The following is a 22415-nucleotide window of genomic DNA, read 5'->3' on the forward strand; positions in this document are numbered from 1 at the left end:
TTTTGCTTGAAATGCACATCACTACAATTCGATATCCCTGACAACAGAAAGGCTCTATGTGCTGATAAAGAGTGAGATGTGGTTGAAAGCTCTGGAAAAGGCTCACAAATGTAAGCAGATTTTAATACATTATATGTGTGTGTTTTATTTGTTTCAAAGTCATTATACCCAAAAGTAAGTTATAATACAGTTTGCCAAACTGTGTAACGTATACCCATACTTAGACAGTACTTTATTTATTCGTGACTGTTTATTAGAGCCTTGTCCCATTTCTCGGAGCACACAGAGATGCCCCACTTGCTGCTCGACTGAGAGTGAAACATAAATTTAGGAAAATAGAACCACATGGCCTGTAGACCTGCCAAAAGTGGCACTCATGATAAATGTGCTCCCCATCAGCCACACAGCACTCCCTAGTTTTGAAAGAGCAGATGCTTTGAAATTTAAAGAAATCGTAACCCCCAACAACCTCATCACGCTCTATGGCAGCTCGAAGAGGCCCTGTTCGCTAATTCCTCCCAGATGCTTTGACCAGCAGTAGCAGTCTACTTCATTGTGTAATCTGTGGGGACAATTTAGCATCAGACCTCATTATCTGCCTACTGTTTGTTTAACATGTTGTAGATTATGGATTTAGCCTAGAATACAAGGAGAAGCTTGTAGGGGAAAAAAACAAAACACAAAAATCACTTAAAGCTGTTTTAGTCACAGAGTTTAGTCTTTGAGTTGGATGTTCCACTGCTTTTGTTCCCAGTTGATGGAAAGACACATCTCGTCCATCAGATCAAACTTGAGAAGACTTCTGACATTTTCTCTGCAACCCAACAGCTCATCAATGTGGTAGACAGATGGATGTGAGGCCATATGATGAAGGATCAGAGATTTAGGGACACATGTGGAGGCCAGACTCAGACATCTTGTTTCACCCAACAGCAGGCCATCGAAGATCTGCAGAGTGAAGAGGAGAAAGTGAACCTGCTGACTAAAGAGAAAACCAAGCTGCAAATGCAAGCTGAAGATGTAAGTACATACTTTCCAAATGCACTGCATTGTAAATGACCTTTCCTATTTCTGTCTATCACACTAATAATTCCATATGCTTCTAAACACAGCCCTGCACAATTTCACTTACCTCAAAAGGTACACTAATCAGTAGTTTGAAAGAGCTTTGTGATCATCTTTCAGATAACAGTTACCAAAATCTACAGTTCTCTTCAGCTGTATAATGAGATTTACTGTCTTTCAGCTAATTGTTTTGGTTTTACAAAACTTGACTGTTTTTATTCAGTCAAACGGCTTTCAGTTTGGTTTACAGCCTTCATAAACTGTTAATAGATGTATGACAAAATCTAATCACATGTCTCCTGGATGTCTAAATAGCCAACTGTTTGCCAACATGGTTATTACGTTAACTTTATATAGTGATGATAAGCTGCTGTTTGTCAGTATAGTCTGTAGTCTATAGGCTTGTTGTGCTGCTACCAAGTGGCAAATAATTCAATGCAGTTGTAACTTAGTTTAGAATGTGTTTTGTGTACATGTATTATCCCGATAATACAGTAGAAATGACGAAACCATTGAATGTATTACATGTTGTGAGTCTTAGTCTTTTTCCGTTTATATCTCCTTTCAAAGTCTCATTGTCACACTTTTCAACACAATACTGGCATTATATCAAATTCTTGTCAATATAGCCAACATGTTTGTAAACATTTGCTTATTTTACCCTGCACCTACTCCCGAGAAAAAGATCCACCTCCTTAGTTGCTGAATGCTCCAATATGTTCACCAGCATGTCGCTAACTTTGCCCATCTGTTATTTGGTGCTGGACATTAGCATGCAGTTGGTCTACCTGAGCTGTTCAGCTGATAAAACTGACAACAGCTGTCTGCTGCAGTAAACATAATGATGAGATCGGTAAGATGAAACCAAAATGAGTAAAGTTGGGGGCAGTAAAACCAAAACAATGAGCCAAAAAATCTCTAAAATTCAGATTCAAGTTTGAGGGAGCTGCAGAGAAGAAGAAAAGCTGTTGTGGGTTTGTTCCATTTAGTGACCCAACTCATCTGCACTTTGTCATTTGATCCATTGGTTACACAAATGTGTTGATTGGTGCAGCTTTAAAGCTATCAATTTGAATTTAAAACAATTATGAAAATGTTTGTAATGAACCTTCATATGTGTACTATAATGTTTTAAAAACACGGCTGACCTAAAGTGCTTGACAGCATAGAGATAAAGAATCTGTGTACAGTGACCATTTTAAGCACTGATTTTGCAGCAACTAATTAAACCTGAATATCAGAGATAAATCATACGGACTCCATCATATCTGATTTTAAATTGAAGGTCAGTGCCATCATATTGGTCTAACCTTTGCATCCAGAGACACATGCTGCACACATTAAACACAATGGTCATATTAAGGTCAGTAATACGAGAAATGGAAACTCAAGGTTATTTGACTTAATTGTTACCCTGTTAGCCAATAGAGCTTGGCAGATCTGAGGAAACACTGAACACATGTAATTTGACGCATAAAAATGACCAAATGTAATAAATGTTCAATATGAAATATTGATTACCGGCATGACGTATCTAACTATTGGCATTTATAGTTAGGAAAACACTAATGCCAGCTTTAGCATTCAAAACCAACAATTAGATGAACCCTATTATGAACTTTAGGCTGTGCAAAATGTCTTGTCCTTCATGTAACTTTGCTCAACCTCAGTTGGAGTATCTACTGGAGCAGGAGCGCCATCAGCGTGGTGAGCTGGAGAAGAGCAGGAGAAGGCTGGAGGGTGACAGCAGATCCACTCAGGAGAGTCTGGGAGAGATGGAGAAGATGAGGAGTGGTCTGGAGGACCTCATTAAAAGGTCCGTCAAAGACACAGTCACAACTCATATGAAAGATTTTACAGAATTTGAAAAACTGTTAATGTCGTTATCAGCCAAATAGGGCAGCAAAGGGAAGAACATCTCATCCAGGTGAATTAGTGTTTTGGTTTACACAGCAAAAATTTGAAGACTAATCTGGTGTTGTTTTAGCAAGCAAATTTGCAGTAGGGATAGCAATGCTGGTCGATTGGTTAAATCCTGATTGAAATATGAATAAAACCCACAGACTGTATATAAAAGTGGACGTAGCTTTCTGGTCTTAAAAGTGAGGGAAATGTGAAAGTGCCATTAGCTGCAATACCACCGAGTGCCACTAGAGGTTGGCTCCAAAAAGGCCATGGCTCCATAGACTCCCATTCACCTCCTCATGAAAAACAGTAAAAAAAAAAAAAAAAAATCCACAACTCAAAAAGGTGACATTCCTTAAAGTCACTCCTTCTTATCATTTTCTGGCACTCCATCTGAAAATAATCCGATCATTAATTTGATATTAAAGTGGTATGTTTGGGGGTATGTCTGTTTGATTAACAGGCAGGTGGTGCAGTCAGATTTCGGCGATAGTTAGGCGGGCGAAGTGTCCTCAGCAGGGTTTAAATTCCATAGTGACTTTTGGGGAGAGCTATTTTCCAGGGTACGCCGTGACGAAACATGTCACATACACGCACACATAGAGGTGTGAGGCACCTCTCGTTTAATGTTCGTTCACTTTCATTGTTGTACTGTTTTTTCCCCCTAAAAATTCTACTTACAACCACTAAACCAAACTAAGTGACATCTGTCTGTCTGTCTGTCTGTCTGTCTGTCCGGTAAAGAAAGGTTCATGTTGCAACATAAACTTGTTTTTTTGAGTGCAGCACAGTTGGCCTTAGTGGAGACAAATGTTTGGTAATTGGTAATTGTGTTGAGTGAATTAACACACAACATTGACATATTTTGCTGTTATTATTTAGTTCAGGAAATGTATTGTACAGAAGATCAAAATCTATAAGCTGTGACTACAAAAATGGAAGATGTTTTAGAGCGCCACCTAAATGTCTCAAAGTGGGTTTCAGAGGAGCTAGTACTTTAAAGTCGTTTTTTCCACCCTTGTTCCTTTGATCTTTTTCTTATTAAACGATAACAGATGGTTTTGTAAACATGAGCATGCTTTGACCACATTACAGGATTTTTATTTTACATCATTCTGTGGAATTCTCCATAAAGTGTTGTCAAGAAGTGGTTAAAGAGAGCGTTCGACTGTACCCTCCGGTCAGTGATCACGCATAAAAACACCAGCATAAACATAAACATTTTTAGAAAGTATGCATTTATGCCAACTATGGTGTAGGCTATATAAACCTACCTCATAACACTCAGCACACATAAAGCAGAAAACACATGGTGAATGGGATTTACTCTCCACATGCGAGGGACAACAGGTTTTACTCACAGCTGTCCATGGATGCTCCATTGAGCTGAAAGCTACTCTGATCATTTCTTATCTCCAGGAAGGAGACGACCTGATGGACTTCAGAAACGTTTTGACACTCTGATATGACGCTCCTGTCCTCAGGCAGCAGAGCATGGACCCTGTGAGACGAACTATACGTGCTGAACAGTCCAGTTATCTCCCCTTTGAGGTGCCCCCCCTCCTCTCCGCAGGCATTTATTAACATCCCAACATGTTGCTATCTGCCCTCAGTAATGTTAGAGCAAATGGGATCATTCACTGTACTCTACTGCCTCTGTTAGAGTTAAAACTTTTGGCTTTAAGAGGTGCGTGACCCTCTTGAACATTGATAAAATGAGTGACTCACCTTGTTGCTAAGGTGGTGTGATTTTCAAACAGTGCTCATAGGGAGAAGATATGAAATCTGCCACTCATTTTAGCTCCTCAGTTCAGTGAAGTTTTATTGGCATGACATGGTCCAAAAATATGTCAAAGCAAATACATTCAGTCAGTAAAACATTTCTTGTTTTAAGTCAAGCCGCTCTCGACATGCTCCTCAGAAATGTGATTGCAATTTTACATGTTTGTCAAGGTCAGAAAGAGTATCGTTTTCATCACTTCCATCTGTCTGAACTGAATGACATTAGACTGACACAAACTTTGTCTTTGCTGTCATGTCTTAAGAGTTATTACAGAACATTTAGGGAATGGGTTTAAAAAGTTGTTACTTTGATTGATGAAGCCAGAGCTTGTTCTATCTTCCATATCTGAAAATGTTATTCAGATAATATCCAAACCCCTTTTTGAACACTTTACTGCAAATTGAATTTTGAATGGATAAAACAGACTTTTTCCACATTTGCCTGCACTGTGCCCTCCCACAGTGGAGAGCAGCTATCTCATTATCTTGTTGATAGGGCAGCAGCCTCACTGCGTTGAACACTCAACAATAATGCCCATCGGAAGAGGAACGTCCTGAAACAGAGGAAGCTTGTTCTTTTGTGCAATTTGCAAATTCACTCTTTAAAGCCAACTTCACTAAACTGGAAAGTAAGTGGCGGTCTAGTATTTAGAGGAATTTCACCTATCCTGGAGTTTTGTCTAATAACATTTTAGAAAGCCCTTTCTTAAGGGTAGGAATGCATAATGTGTATCATTAATGAAGAAAACAAGAATAACCCCAAGTTTCTTTTTCAAGTTATCTTCAAGCAGTGCATGAACTTCTTTACAACTAAAATTGTAAATTGAAGGGAAAAAGTTAAGGACATCCTTTTTTTTTTTTTTTAAAGCTGTCTCAGATGTATCGTTAAATACAGTAACTTTAGAAAATATATAAGTTGTGATTTATATTTAGACCACTTCCTCTGCTATAGATTCCTATAGAGTCGTGATGTAGATAACCAACAATTGTTTTATCTAAGCCATCAACATGTCTTTAGACCACATCCCAACTGGACTACTCATGGATGTTTTACCCTTGATTAACACGTCCATATTACATCTGATCAATCTATCTTTATTAACAATCTACATACCATTGGCTTTAAAGGTTGCAGTAATTAAAGCACTAGTTTAAAAGCATATGTAGATCCAGGCATCTTAACCAAATATAGACCTATATCTAATTTCTTAGTATGGTATTTTTGAGTTTCTGTCCTGTTAAAAAGGAGTTTGTTTATTGTTGATCCAGTCTCAGGTCTTTGCAGTTTGGAAGAGAGTTTCTTAAAGGACCTCTCTGTATTTGGCTGCCTTCATCCTTCCCTCAGTTCTCTCCAGCATTTCTGTTCCTGATGCTGAAAAGCAAACACAAAGCATGATGCTACCACCACCGTGCTTCACCATAGGGATGGTACTAGCAGGTGATGAGCAGCGCCTGGTGTTTGCCAGACATAGAGCTCAGAGTTCTGCCTAATGAATTCAGTTTTTGTGTCATCAGACCAGAGAATCTTTTTCCTTGAGCTTTCAGAAACATTTAAATGCCGTTTAACAAACTACAAGCAGGCTCTTGTATACATTTACCTTGGGAATGGTTTCTGTCCAGCTGCCCTACCATAACGACCTGATTGAAGGAGAGCTGATGAGATGGTCGTTCTTCTGGCAGGTTGGCCCATCTCTACACAGGATTTCTGAATCTGTGAACATTGGGTTCCTGCTCACAGTATTGGCCAAGGCTGCTTTTGCATCTATTCAGTTTGCCCAGACGAACAATTCCAGGGATTCCTAGTGGTTCTAAAGTTCCTGTATTTCCATTTTTAGTACAGTTAAAATGGCATTTAAAGTCATTTTTGTTTATTAGCAAACTGTATTAGTTTTCCAGTAGTTGAATTAATTAAGATTAAGACTCTTTTTGTTTAAAGGAGGGACCTGGAGCTCAACAGTACCAGCCTCAAGCTAGAAGAAGAGGAGGCCCTTAACATCGGACTGCAGAGGAAGAGCAAGGAGCTACAGGTCAGACCCTGCTGTTTGTACTGTATTCTCTGTACCGGGAATCATTACCCAAAAGGCTGTACAGACCTTTTGAGACCAAACAGACTATAAAATGTGTGTGTGTGTGTGTGTGTGTGTGTGTGTGTGTGTGTGTGTGTGTGTGTGTGTGTGTGTGTGTGTGTGTGTGTGTGTGTGTGTGTGTGTGTGTGTGTGTGTGTGTGCGTGTGTGTGTGTGAGGGTGCTGGCCAGCTGGTCTTGTTTGTGTGTGCTGCTCTGCTTGAGTTAGGGTGAAGGTGATGGGAGAAAAGATATGAGGTGCGATCAGACAGTTCAGATACTGTTCCTGTTGCGCATGATTAGAGCACAGCACAGTGACGTGTATGGAGCAGGAGGAACCAATAACTTTTGTAAATATTCCAAGGTACGCTGCTGCTTGATCAAAATCCTGAGTTGCACACATTTTAGTGACCACTGGTATGTGTGCACCCGCGATTTCACCATGGACCCGAAACTTGAGTAGAGAGCGCACATCAACGTTTTTTTTTTTAATTCCTGAAATTGGCTACGACAGACCTTTGAAATGCTTCAGAGAGCCTACAGCAATGAAGCATTGAGCCAGGCAAATGTCCAAGACCGCAGAAGCATGCTGATGGTTGTCTGACATTTACGGGATTGGGCACCGCGAATTCATCCCCTCGGGTCAGACCGCCAATGCCAAGTTCTGTAACGTTCTGAGATGTCTGGGGGATAACAATCGAGGCAAACAATCTGAGTTGTGGTGTGATGGCGATTTGGTTCAACAGCACCTCACCACCTCACCACGGTGAAAAACGTGCAAGTTACTTGCCTGGAACAACACCGCCACCTCCCCACCTCTCCACATCAGATTTGGCTCCCTGCAAATTCGTTCTGTTTCGCAAAATGAAGTTAAGGTTGAACAGTCGTCATTTTGACACTGTGGAAGAGATCACAGATGGTGCTAGACATGCTTACAAACGGGACTTAAAAGAAGGTCTTTCTATATCTGAGTGTATCTGCAATTTCTTTAAGCACCTGAAACTTGAGCAAAGAGTGTACGTCAACGATTGTGAGAACAGAGGGAACAGAAAGAAGTAATAGGGAGCCAAATCCTGCAAATAAAAGTGGTGGAGAGCAAATGTTGTGTTGTTGTGGATGAGAAACATGTACATTTTCAACGCGCTATGAGCTGGCGCATTCTCATGTTGGAGAAGCCAGGTGCCATTGTGCCACAGTTCGGGCAATTTGCACTGAATGTTCTTTTTCAGACGCCTCAGAACATCACAGTAGAACTCAATGTTGACCGTCTGACCCTGGTGGACGAATGTCAAAGAAAACCCAACTGGTTGCCCACCTGATTTGATGCATGTTTTTTGGTTTTGGACAAAGAGCTTCCGCCCCTCTGAAATGTGAATGTCACTCAAAACACTTCCCGGGGATCATTGCTTCATTGCAATCGACTTCCTGAAGCATTTTCAAGGTCTCCGATGCCCATTTCATCTGGATATCTGGTCATGTCCACAGAGAAATCGCAGAAGTACCTGGAACACTTCTCACAAAACCATGTGTAACTCAGGTGTTTATTTGTATCAAGCAAAGAAACTTGGAGCACTTACTCACCAAGGTCATAGCTTCTCTGTGCTCTCTGCACGTCACAGTGCTTTGCTTTTTTTGAGTGCTAGAAGTGCAGTCTCTTACTGATCCACCCTCGCATTTGTGGCTTTAGTTGGTGTAGATTTATCCACTCAAACTGAAAATCTATTTAGTAAATATACATTCTGCCACCTCCAAACCAGTTTCCTCATTACAAAACGTGCCCAATGTAAGCCAGAGCCTGCATTCGTTTAATCTGTTGCTTTCATTATTATTCCTGCACAGCTGCTTGTAGGACGTATGGAGTTCTTCCCTTTTTGATGGATTTGCAAGGTAGCAGGACTGGTATGTGCCTTCAATCTGCAGCCTCTAATTTCAGAGATAGAGGGAAAATGTTCAAAGAGCTGCAAAATGGCATCTTCAGTAAGGGTACATTGATCAAATCTTGCTCAACTAGCAGCTGGCTTTCAAGATTAGTCGTTACAAAACCACAGAAAAACACTTCCAGGTAAATTCTGAGGGTGTAAAATGTGTTGCGTTTTCTGAAGGTGGAGGTTTTGCTTATAATAAGAACTAATAAGTAATTACTATATTTGTAATATTTGGGTGGAATGACAGCTGTGTTGACTGGAATATGATTGGATAGACATGCAGGGATCTTAGCTGTGGCTCACAGCACAGTGAAGTGATGCATTCCTGCCTTTCAACAGAGCTGCTGGGCTCTGCTCTGTGATTGGAGCAGTCACTTCACAGCTCCAGGAGATGGTTAAAACACACCGCCTACATCCAAACTGATATCCATCTCATGCTTCGACATTGTGACTAGGAACAGTCGGGGGTAGTTTAAGTCAGCAACAGTCCCCTCTGTTTAATACTCTTCAGACATCGGGCTCTGTTCTTATTTCAGACATGGCAGTGTTGTTGGAATGAATGACTTAATGTTTGATTATTGTACTTTATCTGACTGATCTCAGTGTTACAGTTTGTATTATACTGTTTCCATAAATGTCATATGGCAACGAATAAGTCATGATATCACTGACATTTTGTTGGCATCATGGATGCCAGAAGAACTTGGAGGAGTGTGATCGGTGGATCAGAGATTGAGAAAGTAAGAGTGCAGCTGCGTATTACATATTAATGTATTTTTTTTTACAAAGTCAAGGTGTAACTTTTTCATTTCACGAATGTTTGTGTAAGCATTGCAGTTTGTTTGGGAGGCAATTTTTACATATTACACGATCACGCAATCGGCAACATGTAGCTTTTCCAGTGCTGAATACATTTGGTGATGTTTTTTTATGGCAGAGAAACTAGAAAAACAGAATCTACACAAGATGTATTTCTGTTATTTCTTCATAATTGGAACATCCAAAAATCATGAGCAGTCACTGAGTATTGTTAGCGCGGAACCATGATAACCAGGTTTATTTTATACGTGCTACAGATTAAAGACAATCTTTGGACCTCAAATTGTTTGATAACAGTTTGTTATCTTTGGAATTAAACTTCTCTAAATTCAGTCTGGAAAAAGTTTGTGATGTTACAGTACTGATGTATCCTATAAAGTACTGTTACGTAAAGTAATCACTTTAAATTGTGCATGAAAACAATGGCACAGGTTGAAGTCTGGTATCAATAATTGTACAAAACAAGTAGATGACAAAATATTGCATCAGTCTTTCTATAGGCTGAATGTGAGAAAATGGAAAAGGAAACAACCTTTAATTGAAGTCAATGGGAGACAAAGCAAATATTTGTCCATCACTTCATATTAATTCATATCAGCTTTTAAAATGAAGTCCAACAGTTTTTTGGTTTTTTTTTTAGTAGTGTTTTTCTGAGGGTGGAAGAAAAGAAGACTCCAGGCATCATGATTTTTACTGAACCCCGCAGCCCTAAACATGATTTATGTTTGCTTACTCAACACTCAAAACAATATTTCTCAACAAATCGTTTGTCCTGATGTCATGAATTAAGACTGCTGATTTATCACACAATAAACTTGCTCTTGTTAGAGCAGGATAAACTCAGGTGCAGCTTGTAAGATAATCAATGGATCTTTTCCATTTAGATGGGCCAGTAAAACATGCTCGCCGACATACCCGGGCCTGTCAGTGTAACACCTGAACACACATCGTTATTAATGGTGTTGGTTACACAGTGTGTTTGACAAGACACGGAAAAGGTGCAGTTCACTCGAGGAATCATTTCTGCAAGTGTTATAGAGTCCAGTTGTTGAAGTTGTGTTCAGTGATTTGATGATAATTTAAATTAGTCATACACAAATTTCAGTCACTTGATTTTTGTAAGTTTTAGTTCACAAAAGCCAAAGACAAACATATTTTAGCAGAGCATGTGTACTTTTTATGTCTTCAAGACAAACCACATGCAAAGTATACTGAGGTGCAATGTTACAGGTGCTTTGTATGAAAAATACGACACATTGCATCACCGTTCTCATGTGTAACTGTTACTTTTTAGTTTTAAACCCAAAAAATGACATGAGAATAATGCCCTGAGACAACCTTTTCATGCAACTATTTTATTTTTGTAAAGAGACAGTTCGCAACCAGCCATGAATGAAGCTTCAGTAAACCAAGCTTTTTTATGCTGAGTAGCCACAGTGACAGTGCTGTCAACAAATTGAAACTAAATAAGTACATATTTTGCAAAGTATGTATAGACATCTGTCAAGCTACCACAGCACATAACATTTAGCCTACATTAACAATGGTAAATTTACAACCTGAATATCATGGTCATTTTTAAAACAATTGATTTCAAAGAAAAATGTACGAAGAATTGTTCTCCATTTTACCTGGAGAGTGTCGATTTGGCTGGGTGATTTCATCCACAGTTGCTTTTTAAATAGTGTAAATTTATTGCATTAGCGTTACAGCTCAATAAATAACTCTCATTCACTCCTGACTTTTAATGTTTCTAATTGACTTATATGGATATGAGAGCCTTGTTTGACAAAACTAACTCATCACTTTGTAATGATGGACAAATATGTGGACATGTGTGTTGCAAGACAAAGCTAGTAAGTTCTGGTATTATGACATAAAGTCAATTGTTGAAATCAGTTATTTGGAAAACCAACACTAATGTTCCTTTGGACTAATGCTTTATTGTTATTATTTTTTACAAATTGTGTTGGGACCAGTGAACATATTTAAGATGTATTTCAACTAAAAATTTTGAGGACTCAAAACTGTTAAAAAGATAGCTGCAACAAACTCTATAGTTTTAAGATTAAGTGTATTTTAGCAGGTTTCACAATTCTGTTTTTAATTTCTAGTAAAAGATGTTTTTCATTTTAAGTCACAATATTAACAAAAATAATATATGCAGGGAAGGCTATATTATTTTCAGCATGTTACTAATATATTACTTCAACAGAATTATAAAGCCTTACTTTTGAGATATAGATACACTGAATACACATATATATATCTATGACAGTCACATTATGTTTGAGGGCTTGCTTACTGTGATGTATCAAATTCTACATGTTTATAATAGTAACATTTTGTAAGATCACTTTTAACTTGTGACATGTTATTCCTTGTTGTTTGGTGGCTGCAGTATGAATATATGACTGAACGCAGCATGTGAATAAGTGAGGCAACATTAGCATTTTATATTAGAGCAAACAGATACTGTTGACCTTTTGCTTTGTGTTTTTGGTTTTGGTAAAAAGAAAAGAGGTCTTTGTATCTTGAGTATTACTTTCACTTGAGCCACAATTACAAACTTCAGCATGTGGAAGAATCCAAAGCTTGACGGCGTCTTCACTAACTGTGACTGGTATATTGACTAAAACCACCTCCTGAGTGAGTGCCACCAAACTGAACCTCAAGTAGCAACAAAACAAAGGAAAAAGACACCCCAGTAGAGGCCACCGTGATTATTAACAAGTAATGTTTGATGAGTGCAGAGGAAAATCACCACAGCAATGCTGTACCACCAAAGATGCTGACATTTAAAACACCATCTTTAAAGATTGTTCTCTAAAAGGCTTTAATTGCAGCAAATAATCAGCATATAATTAAGATTACATCATTGCTATGTCTTTGAATCATAATGGTTTTAGTGCATCATTTATTCCAGTGTTTAGTCTGCCCCTGTGTAGTTTACACTAAGGCTGAATCTTACTATGTCATCCAGATAAAATCAAGTCAGTCTAAGAGCTTTTATCTGTATCACTGGTGCATGTTGAAGATAAGGTGTTGCGATAGTGATTTCCGAAGTTCAGGTGGCGCTCCCCTGCTCCGTCGATGCCTCTGGGAGCCTGATGTTTCCTCCAGAGGTTCGTCAGCGGAGACATAAAGAGCTCCTTTGTCTGCGATCGGAGGAGTGAAAGGCGATCCGTGTGTCTTTGAGGCTGGACATGTTTTCACATTTACTGTAGCTGTGGCATTCCCCCTATCTCACAATGAGGCTATTATATGTGTCTGCATGTGCGCGAACTCCTCCCACTGATAAAAATGCAGGTGGACGGAGCGGCCAGCTGTCTGTTTCCCACTTATGACTCGGGTTTGGACTTAAAGGTCGCACAATTACGTCCACAAACTCGGGCAGACTCAAAGACACATCTTTGTCTGTCCGTAATGACGAAGCCGCCTCTCCCTCTCTGTTGTAATTCAAAGCAGTTGGCTTGAAGGGACAGGAGGCCTGTGGTCCTGATTTCTAACAACAGAGCCATGCTCTTTCGTGGTTTATCACGCGGTCGTAAAGCAGTCTGGACTCAGTCACAGTGCTGTAAAGGGTCATCGCAATCTGAGGAGATAAAACTCGTTCAGGCCCTGCAGTTTGTTTTGTTTGGTGTCCACCAGATGTTTAGCTGGAGGTGTAACATCAGATTGAACCATCGTGGTGATGGTAGTCTCACATCCAAATAATGCTGTGCACACTCTATTTTCTCTCCTTCATCTCTGGACATGCTGTTGTGGTTTTACATGTTCTGGTTTTGAAAAATCTGTTTCTGAGATTTTTTCATTTACTTCAAACAAATGGAGGTGAATGGAATTTGCATTGAGGCGCTCACAGCAAAATTTTTTTACAGCTATTTCCAGAAACAGCATCCCTATTACTCTGCACTTTCCACAAAACAAGCAGTTTTTATAGGATCTCTTTCTTCAGTGGATAGTTATTCAAAAGTTTTTTTTTTTTTGTTTTTTTTATAATTTAGGGGGTTAACAATTTACAGTAGATTAAATGACAAATAGTTTCATTGAACGTCAACCCAAATATTCTTAATCTGTGCACAAGATTTTAAAAAAAGTCAGCAAACAGTGTAAGTCTCCATTGAGTTCATGCAGGAAGCAGTATGGTTTGTTTCAGTTTTCTATCTTATCTAAACATACTAAACACAGGCATAATAGACTGAAACCACACTTTACATTAAAGAAATACATGTTTTTATATTGGATTGAATTTGTTAAATTATGGTTCAATCAGGAACGACAACACTAGTGAATGAGCATGCAGAGTTTACACGTGTCTCCCAATTCTATACTATCACAATATGTATAAGGTGCCGATTGATTGCAATTCTGCAGTTCAGTGTTACAATTTGTTGAGATTATTGTTGACTTTTTTCAGAACTAAACCATGTGAAAAAGTTGAATTAGAGATTGTGTGTAATAATTTGAAAAGCAAGGCACATCACATGACAGTCAGTCTTTCTGAGTTTTATTTCAGCATCTCTGTCTTAAAGCCATGCTAATGACAAATCTGTCGGTAGCAATACTACCCAAGAGGTCAGCAGGCTATTGGCCAAGCAACTGTAGAATTATTCTACCTGGGAGTTAAATGGGGTACTGTAAATTATCATTATGATACAGTTAAGTGAAGCATTATTACAATACCATTAAATAGAATACCGTTAAAATGAAATGAATCAGAGCAGAACCACTGGTGCTTTTATTCTGAAGCACCTGGCTTGCCTCGGGCCACAAGTGTTGATGTCATTGCTGTGAAATTTAAGCTCCGGTCAACAGACAGTCAGACGGTCATGAAAGAAGTTGAATGGAAATCTATGGAGCCAAAGGCTCTTTGGAGCCAACCCCTGGTGGCCCTCAGTGGTATTGCACTTTAAGGCACTTGACTTTTCACACCCAGAAGCAAACATCCAATTTTCTCCACAGTCTATATTGTTTTTACACCCTCCATCCATTATATACTCCCACTTTATCCTGTACAGCTCCTGAGGGGGAGAACGGGTGGGTGATCAGCTGACTTTGGGAGAAGGCATCCTGCACAGTCCATCTCAGGGACAACACAGGAAGAAAGACAACCACGGTTCATGTAGACTCGCCATTAAACTAACATGCACGTCTTTGGACTGTGGGAGCCAAAGCAACAAAAGAGCACAGACCCAAACAAAACCCACGCAGGCACAGGTTCAAACCCAGAACTTTCTTGCTGTGAGGCAAGAAACCGCCACCACCACCATGCTGTTGGTTTTTCCAATATCTCAGTTTAAATAATAACTTTAAGATTTAAGAAATCGTTAGAAAAACACTGCCGATACAAAGTGAATAGATTTTTCTTTTTCCACACCTCTTGAATTCACCCATTTAACTGGTTTAAATATTCTTTAGCTAATGTAAGCAGAGGATGAGTAAGCCCTCAAACACACAAACAGAAGATTTCTTAGTTCAAAGATATAGACCCACTGATGAATATAGAGCTTATCCCTCCAGCTTAGCTCCCTCCGCACTGTGACTGCATTACAGCTGCTGTTCACTCAGCATAATGACATGGAAACCTGTTGGTTTAAATGAAAGGCCCTCTAGAGTTTAATACAAAAAATATCCAACCATATGTTTTGACCAAGAACTAAAACTAAACCCCAATCAAATGTTAAAAATGTCATTATTTTATTATCTACCTTACACAGAAAACCTTGGCTGCTCTCTTGTATAGAGTCCCTTTTAAAAGGACCAGACGGTGCTGCAAGTTCCATTTCATAATGTCCTTATCGCTCTTCTCCAACAAGCACCTGTGCTCAACACGCAGTGATTAATCTGACCTGTGTCATCACCTCCAGTACAAACCTTTGTCCAGGTCCAACCTGACCTGTCATCAAACAGCGTCCACTTTTACTGCTGCAGTCAGTACGCAGCCATCTGAAGGCATTTATATGAACAAAGCACGCAGACTCCTGCTCTGTTTCAGGGACCTGAATCACGATAGTGTATTTGGAGGACTGACATCAGCGGGGGGTCTGACGCGCTGCGTTTCTGGTGCAGAGGCAGGGCTCGGGGATCTGACAGGATGTAACTGCCCACGCCGCCGAACATCCCCTCTGACACCAGCGAGAAGACATCAGCTATTACAAACCACATCTGATTGCAATTCATGGGCAATTATTATGGTTTCAGAGTTCAGTGGAGAAAAAAGACAACTTTAAGCACATGTAATTATGGAGATCAAACCCTGCAACCGTTCTCAACAATTGTGCTTTTCCCCTCTCAGTCTGTGTAGAGAAGATGTTGTCGGCTCATTTAGATTCAATTTAATTTATAAAAGTGCACAAAATCAGTGTACCTCTTTCTGCCATCGATAAGTAGTCCAAATTGTGTTTATCCATGCAGTCTGACTCAGACCTCTTAACACTGTTAGTGCACTATATGTTTTCTACAATTGTGTTAGAGCCACAATATTTATTTTGAGGCTGTGGAAAGAAGGACTTTAACAAGAAACAGATATGTGAGCGGGGAACTGTCAGAGGAGGAGGCTGTTCATGCACAAGGGGGTGTGGACAGTAAAATGCTGAAGGGGATCAACAGAGAAGCTGTGTGTGTGTGGGGGGGGGGAGAGGAGGGGGGGGGGTAGTCAGCCAGTCAGTCAGTTGGGCTGCTGCTGCCTCACCATGGCTGTTCTCTCTGCAGAAGTTCTCCGCTGGCATGTGAGTTTTTATTTCTGTCTTTCTGTTTAAGTGTAATTTATGAAAAATAAGTAGCACAAATCAGTGTCTTTATGTGTTATTTTTAGGAATTAAAATAATCCTCGTCTTGTATTTTTAATGAGTCATAGATGGTACAAGTGCAGGACAGTTCTCCCATCCATGTGTGTTTATTTTGCTGTAAGAAGTCGAAGGGTTCTTGTTTTTGGGGAGTTTGGGTTCCATGTACCCGGCGAGCAGCTTTCACCACATCAGCGAGGTGGAGGTGTTGTTGCTGTGCGTGGTCCCGGGCTACACGCCATGTCAGACACACTTCCTGACACTGAGATGGAGATAGAAACTGGAGATAGCGCAGAACATGACACAACTTGGTAGGATGCAGCAGCGCGGGGAAGCCGGCAATTAATTGTTATTATTGGTACAAAATGCCGCTTTGGCACGAGATAAGGGGAATAGAAATGTTGAGCGGGTGATTTATTGAAGTCACATCATTCTGATTGTTTTAACTGTACGAGCAGAATCAAGTAAAATAATGTTAGATGCATGCGGTCACACTTCAAGTGCACACAGATGGTTATAGTTACTGTGGTGGAGGAAGTCGAAAGTTTGTCTGTTGTAAAAGAAATTAAAAATATTACTGAAGAAACGGTATGTAAATATTACAATGTACAGAAGTAAAAGTAGTCATTTTGAAAAAATAACCTCAGTTATTCCATAATACACTACTAAGTAAATAACTTGTTAATTACTTTCTACTTCTAACTGTAAACAGCAGTTTAAAGTACCATAACTACAAGCAGGGTGTTTTTTTGGTTGTTTTTTTTTACAAAATGAACAGTTTAAAATGCATTTTTAAATGTCATTACTTATTATTTACTTGTTTTGGTATAAAATAGTGTCGCTAATGTACTATTTAACATTTACAGATAGTACAGAAAGACTTACTTATTGGTTTATGATCTATCTATCTTATCTATAATGTTTTTGTAGCAGGTAAAAGGACACATTCATAAACAATTAATAACAGTGAGTTACACATTAAAGGTAGCATTACGTGGTTCAGTAGTAACAACTCATTAGTAATCATACATAGTGAACGGTCTTCAGTAGTTTTAAACATTAAAAAGATTGAAACACTTCAGACCTGGGGGGGTCGTTATTCAAAAACTTTATACAAGTTTTCAAAGAGACTAAACAATTCAGGATTCCACACAGGATATGTGCCAATAACAGTTTTATAGTTTTCCATATGTATGTGCAAATTAATAGGTAATTTATTCTTATGCAATTAATGCTGTGATTGTCTTCTTCAGTTTAAGCCAGTCACCATTTCTCTGTGATGTTTACATGCGAAGTGATTTAGCATTAAACAGAAGCATAAATGGGTCTCAACGGCTGCAGTAGAAACAGCTGCTAAGACAGCAGCACCACAGAGAAAACATAGTTTACAGAATATATAAGGCAGACATGCTCAATCAGATAAAATGACAATCAATTTGACTGAATGAACTGCATGTATTCAGACTTTGATGCATCACTGACTTCCAGCCAGGACCATAAAACCAAAGGAACGAAGACACAGAAAACACAACACAAATTCCTCGAATGTCATCAAAATGGCAGCGCTGCTTTTGGGTCTCGCTGACCGGACATAGCACACCCAGCGCCGGGTCAGACTACAGATAATGACGGTGGCTACAGGACATTCTTGCTCTAAATTGCTACCTGAGGAAAAAACCCAGAGGCGTGCCAAATCCCCAGAGAAAGCGGAGTGTATGACACGGCCTCACCACACACACAAAGCCCTACCGCTGAAATAGCAAACTGTCTGTGCGGAGGTCACGCCCCATTTGTTGTCTGTCAGAGTGATATGGGCAGTGTGAAAGCAGAGGCTCATATCCGAGTCACATTTCATATTTTAGTGTTTTTTGCTTTTTTTGTTTTTTGCTTTACAAATTCAAATCCGTTTTCAAATCTCTCTTTAGGCCCGCATTGAGGAGCTGGAGGAGGAGCTGGAGGCGGAGCGGGCCATGAGAGCCAAGGTACGGTATATCTACATCTATATCTACACAACTATGAGGAGGAACCGTGTCGCATCTTTCCTCTCGACCAGATGGAACAGCAGATGAGCTTTAAATCTGTCTGTCAGGCTGCAGGGGACATACGAGGACGCCAAGCAGCTCTGAGATCAGCTCGGCTCTGCTGTAACTTTTCAGGCCTGTGGTGTTGAGAGCGTTTTTTGGGGGGATTTGGAGAGAGCACTGAAGGAGAGAAAAAAAAAAAAAAAGAAAAAGGAGAGAAAAAAGAGGTTGCTGATGTGTTGGCAGCCGGTGGGGTACGTATGTCAGTGCTGCGCCTCTGGTCACCTCAAATTATCTGCACCTGTGATAATAAACCGGGGTGGGAGAGACCTTGTGTTTCTGATTAACATACAGGGCAGCCCCAGAGGCGTAGAGGGAGCCCCAACATCCTTCTTCCTCTTTCTTATTTCTTATTTTTCCTGATCTTTCTCCATCCCCTGACACACACATCAGTGTACCTTCTGTTTCTTGTAGTCCCCTCGCCAGGCTCCGAGCAGCACATCCGAAGAACGGGACATTTTTTCGACCCCCCTCCCTCCACACACACACACACACACACACACACACACACACACACACACACACACACACACACACACACACACACACACACACACACACACACACACACACACACACACACACACACACACACACACCAAAGTGCCCAAGACGTCTTCTTTGAAATGTAAAATTGTTTCAAAACTGCGTGTCTGGTTCATATAAAGCTAATCTACCAAGGTGGGGGCTTGAAGTGCTTGTTGTTTCAAACAAGACGCTCTTCAGGCATTTGTGTATTTAAGCCTCAGAGCCCGGTTGCCCCTCTTGAGACCTCGCTGCAGTTTTTCCATGTTACAGTAGGTAAATGCAGAAATGCACATATTTCACCCCGACTGTTGAATAGAGTGACAGCAGGCCCGAGGGTATGTTTTGCACACTTCTCCCCACTCTGGGTGGTATCCTTAATGGGGCTGGCTGGGACCCCTCCAGCCTCCAGAGCAGCACAGCAGTGGAAGAGGCAGGCCCAGACATGCAGGTCTTTATCTGTACCACAGCTCTGCGTCGTCAGAGCAGCTCAAATACAACATACCTCGGCTGCAGACAGGCTCCCTATTGTTCAGCTCCGCTCCTCAGGTCGCACCGGGAGATAGCATCAGGAGATAGAGGCTGACAGACAACACTACTTACCAGGGGATCTTCTCCCAACTGGAATGCCAGCCGGTGTCACACACACACACACACACACACACACACACACACACACACACACACACACACACACACACACACACACACACACACACACACACACACACACACACACACACACACACACACACACACACACACACACACACACAATGCTGTATTAACAACAATCACCCATTAAGTAATCTTGAAGACAAATACAGATACATGAAATTAGTCTCCATGGAAACAGATAGAAAGAGAACAAACTTTAACGCTGCACAAATATATTTATATGAAGAAAATGTCAGGTGACTGTAATGTGACAGGAGTCACTTAGTGACAAATAAACTGTAAATTATCATCTGACTGCAGTTTGGAGCTTTTTAGCTACTTGGAGCTTCTGGTTTCGGTTTAACGGCTGAAACTTTATATTTTCACTCCAGTTGTGACTTGTAGCCAGAAACACAATGAACATGAATGTTGTTCTGTGTCTGCTGTAGGCGTAAACAGGGAGATGTTTGCTAACACGTTTCCCATGTTAGACTTTACCTTGAATAGGTAGCACTTTGGTAGCGCTTAAAATGGCACTTACTGATAGCACTTTGTAGTTTGGCTTTCTTGAAGAAAATGTTACTTTCTTGATTCCTGTTGTTCTGGGTTTGTACCCTCATGGTTGAAATGCACTTATTGTAAGTCACTTTGGATAAACGCATCAGCTAAATGAAATGTCATGTCATGTTTATATATGTCACTATTGTGTTTATAGCTTTACACCAAGAGGCCAAGCAAATGGCAAACTAGCAACAAGTTCAAAAAGTAGGATTGCTAAATTGGTAGTAAACAGTTTCCCGCTTGTATTTCCAGTGTAACTGGAGCATTGGAGTCATGTTTCTGGTAACCTTATGAACTCAAGTCCTGTATTCACACTCCTTATATCTCTGTTGTTGACTCCAAAAGCACTTTAATTTAGCAGCTTTTTAGAATCATGTTCCCCAGCTGGTCCTTGACATTTGTTGCTGAGCGTGTTGTGTGCCATGATCTACGCCATGTTGCATCTCATTTGTTTTTTGTAAAATGATAAAGTGTTCCTTCATGAAGCTTAAAGTCAAACTAGTAAGCCAATAGTTTAGTGGAATTGTTTTGAAAAAGCCTGGAAACAGAGCTGAAGGAACTGAACCAAAACAATACATTAGAGAGGCCTAAAACAGGAACAACATGAGCAACATGAAAGTGTTTTGTGTGACTTGTGAACCCTTCGACTACTTGACCATGTTTGCTGAAACACATCATCTCACACATTTCCAGCTGTTCCTCCTCTGATGCAGAAATCATCCATGTTTTCATAAAAATAAAATCCTTCAAATTGTCTCATATTTTCACAGTTTGTGTGACTTTGACAGCAGTTCTTTCTGTACACATTTAATAAAGTATAGAAGAAGGCTGAGCAGAACTGTACTCTCATGTGTAGCTTTGTGGACGTACGTATAGCAAGTACAGTATGCACACCTTTACTTTCATTTCAGGGAACATCCCTATCAGATATCTGGAGGTGGAGGACATGGATGGATACTAGAAAGCGCATATGCAAACACATACTGGCATGTATGCACAGACTGCCCAGAGACACACTCCTACTCCTTCACGCTCTTTTGCAGAAGAAGATCAATGTCCCGTCTCCTGCAGCAGGACTCTTCGGGAGCACTGACCCTCCATTAGCATGTAAATGGGAGTGACTGGTGTCAGGCGGTGCTGATCCCAACGAGCTGTTGACTCAGTCAGTAGTGCAGAGGAGAGCGATGAGTGAGCCGAGCGCTCGGCGTTAAGCCTCCCTACGCAGAGCTGGGTTGTAGATTTGCAGATTCAGCTGGAGGTGTGAGGGGTTGAGGAGGAGGCCCCCAGTGAGAATCATCTGTTTTCCCTTGTTCTGCCCGAGGTGTGTTGACGGCTGTGGCTCATTGCTGCTTCAGGGAGGCCTGAGACTCCAGCTTTCGCAGACCCGTCTCAACATCTACGGCTGTCTTAAAACCGGCTGTAAAACACCGGTGTAAAAACAACACGTGCCTTTAACTAAAGAGTGCTGGCTGTTTGAGCATGTAATGAACCTGCATCATAAACAGACTCTCGTGTGTGTTGTGCCGTGTTTGTGAGCAGGAAGCGTCTCTGAATTCCTCGTGAAGGACTTTGAATTCTTTATCATTAACATATCAACATTTGTGCAGCTTTCTGTCCTTTTCTTTCTTTTGTATTTTAACAAAAAAATGTGGTCTTTTTTTTTTCTTTTGATGTCCTGTTGGAAGTTTTATTATACTGGTGGAACCAGGATAGGTTAGGTTAGGTTAGGTTAGGTTAGGTTAGGTTAGGTTAGGTTAGGTTAGGTTAGGTTAGGTTAGGTTAGGTTAGGCTAGGTTAGGTTAGGTTAGGTTAGGTTAGGTTAGGTTAGGTTAGGTTAGGTTAGGTTAGGTTAGGTTAGGTAGTTACTTTATTAATCCCCGAGGGGACATTTTTTCAAAGGATAAGGATAAGTGTTCATTTAAATTGCTAATAATTCATGATATAATTTGATATATTCTATAGTCTCTCTCTCTCTCTCTCTCTCTCTCTCTCTCTCTCTCTCTCTCTCTCTCTCTCTCTTTAATTTTGTCAATGTTTATTTCTTCCCAATCAGTACTTTATTTACAAGTTATCAATACCTAAATTCCTGGAAAGTATTTTAATGCTAAATACTGCTATTGTTACTGCTTTTAAAAATAGGGGTAATTATAAGACTATGATGGAGGAATATCTGATATATATATATATATTTAATATCATTAGAGTCACCTCAGTTTTAGGGCTTTAGTGTAGGATTGTCAAATA

General features: G+C 40.2%; 1 protein-coding gene across 3 annotated transcripts in view; it reads left to right on the forward strand.

Moving 5' to 3' along the window:
• Positions 1–22415, forward strand: part of LOC138626838 (myosin-16) — a 54290-nt gene that overhangs the window by 17533 nt on the left and 14342 nt on the right. For 2 of the 3 annotated variants that reach the window (XM_069708772.1, XM_069708771.1), the window contains exons 4-7: positions 934–1020; positions 2736–2881; positions 6689–6779; positions 18273–18329. In XM_069708772.1, coding sequence (XP_069564873.1) covers positions 934–1020; positions 2736–2881; positions 6689–6779; positions 18273–18329 — 381 coding nt within the window. Of the gene's footprint in view, positions 1–933; positions 1021–2735; positions 2882–6688; positions 6780–16216; positions 16291–18272; positions 18330–22415 lie in introns of those variants that run through there. The other variant, XM_069708773.1, reaches the window with a different exon arrangement.

Source organism: Brachyistius frenatus, unplaced genomic scaffold (assembly GCF_029030835.1).
Source record: "Brachyistius frenatus isolate BFR_SWC_R1_liver_20210118 unplaced genomic scaffold, ASM2903083v1 Contig_78, whole genome shotgun sequence".
Taxonomy (NCBI): Eukaryota; Metazoa; Chordata; class Actinopteri; family Embiotocidae; genus Brachyistius; species Brachyistius frenatus.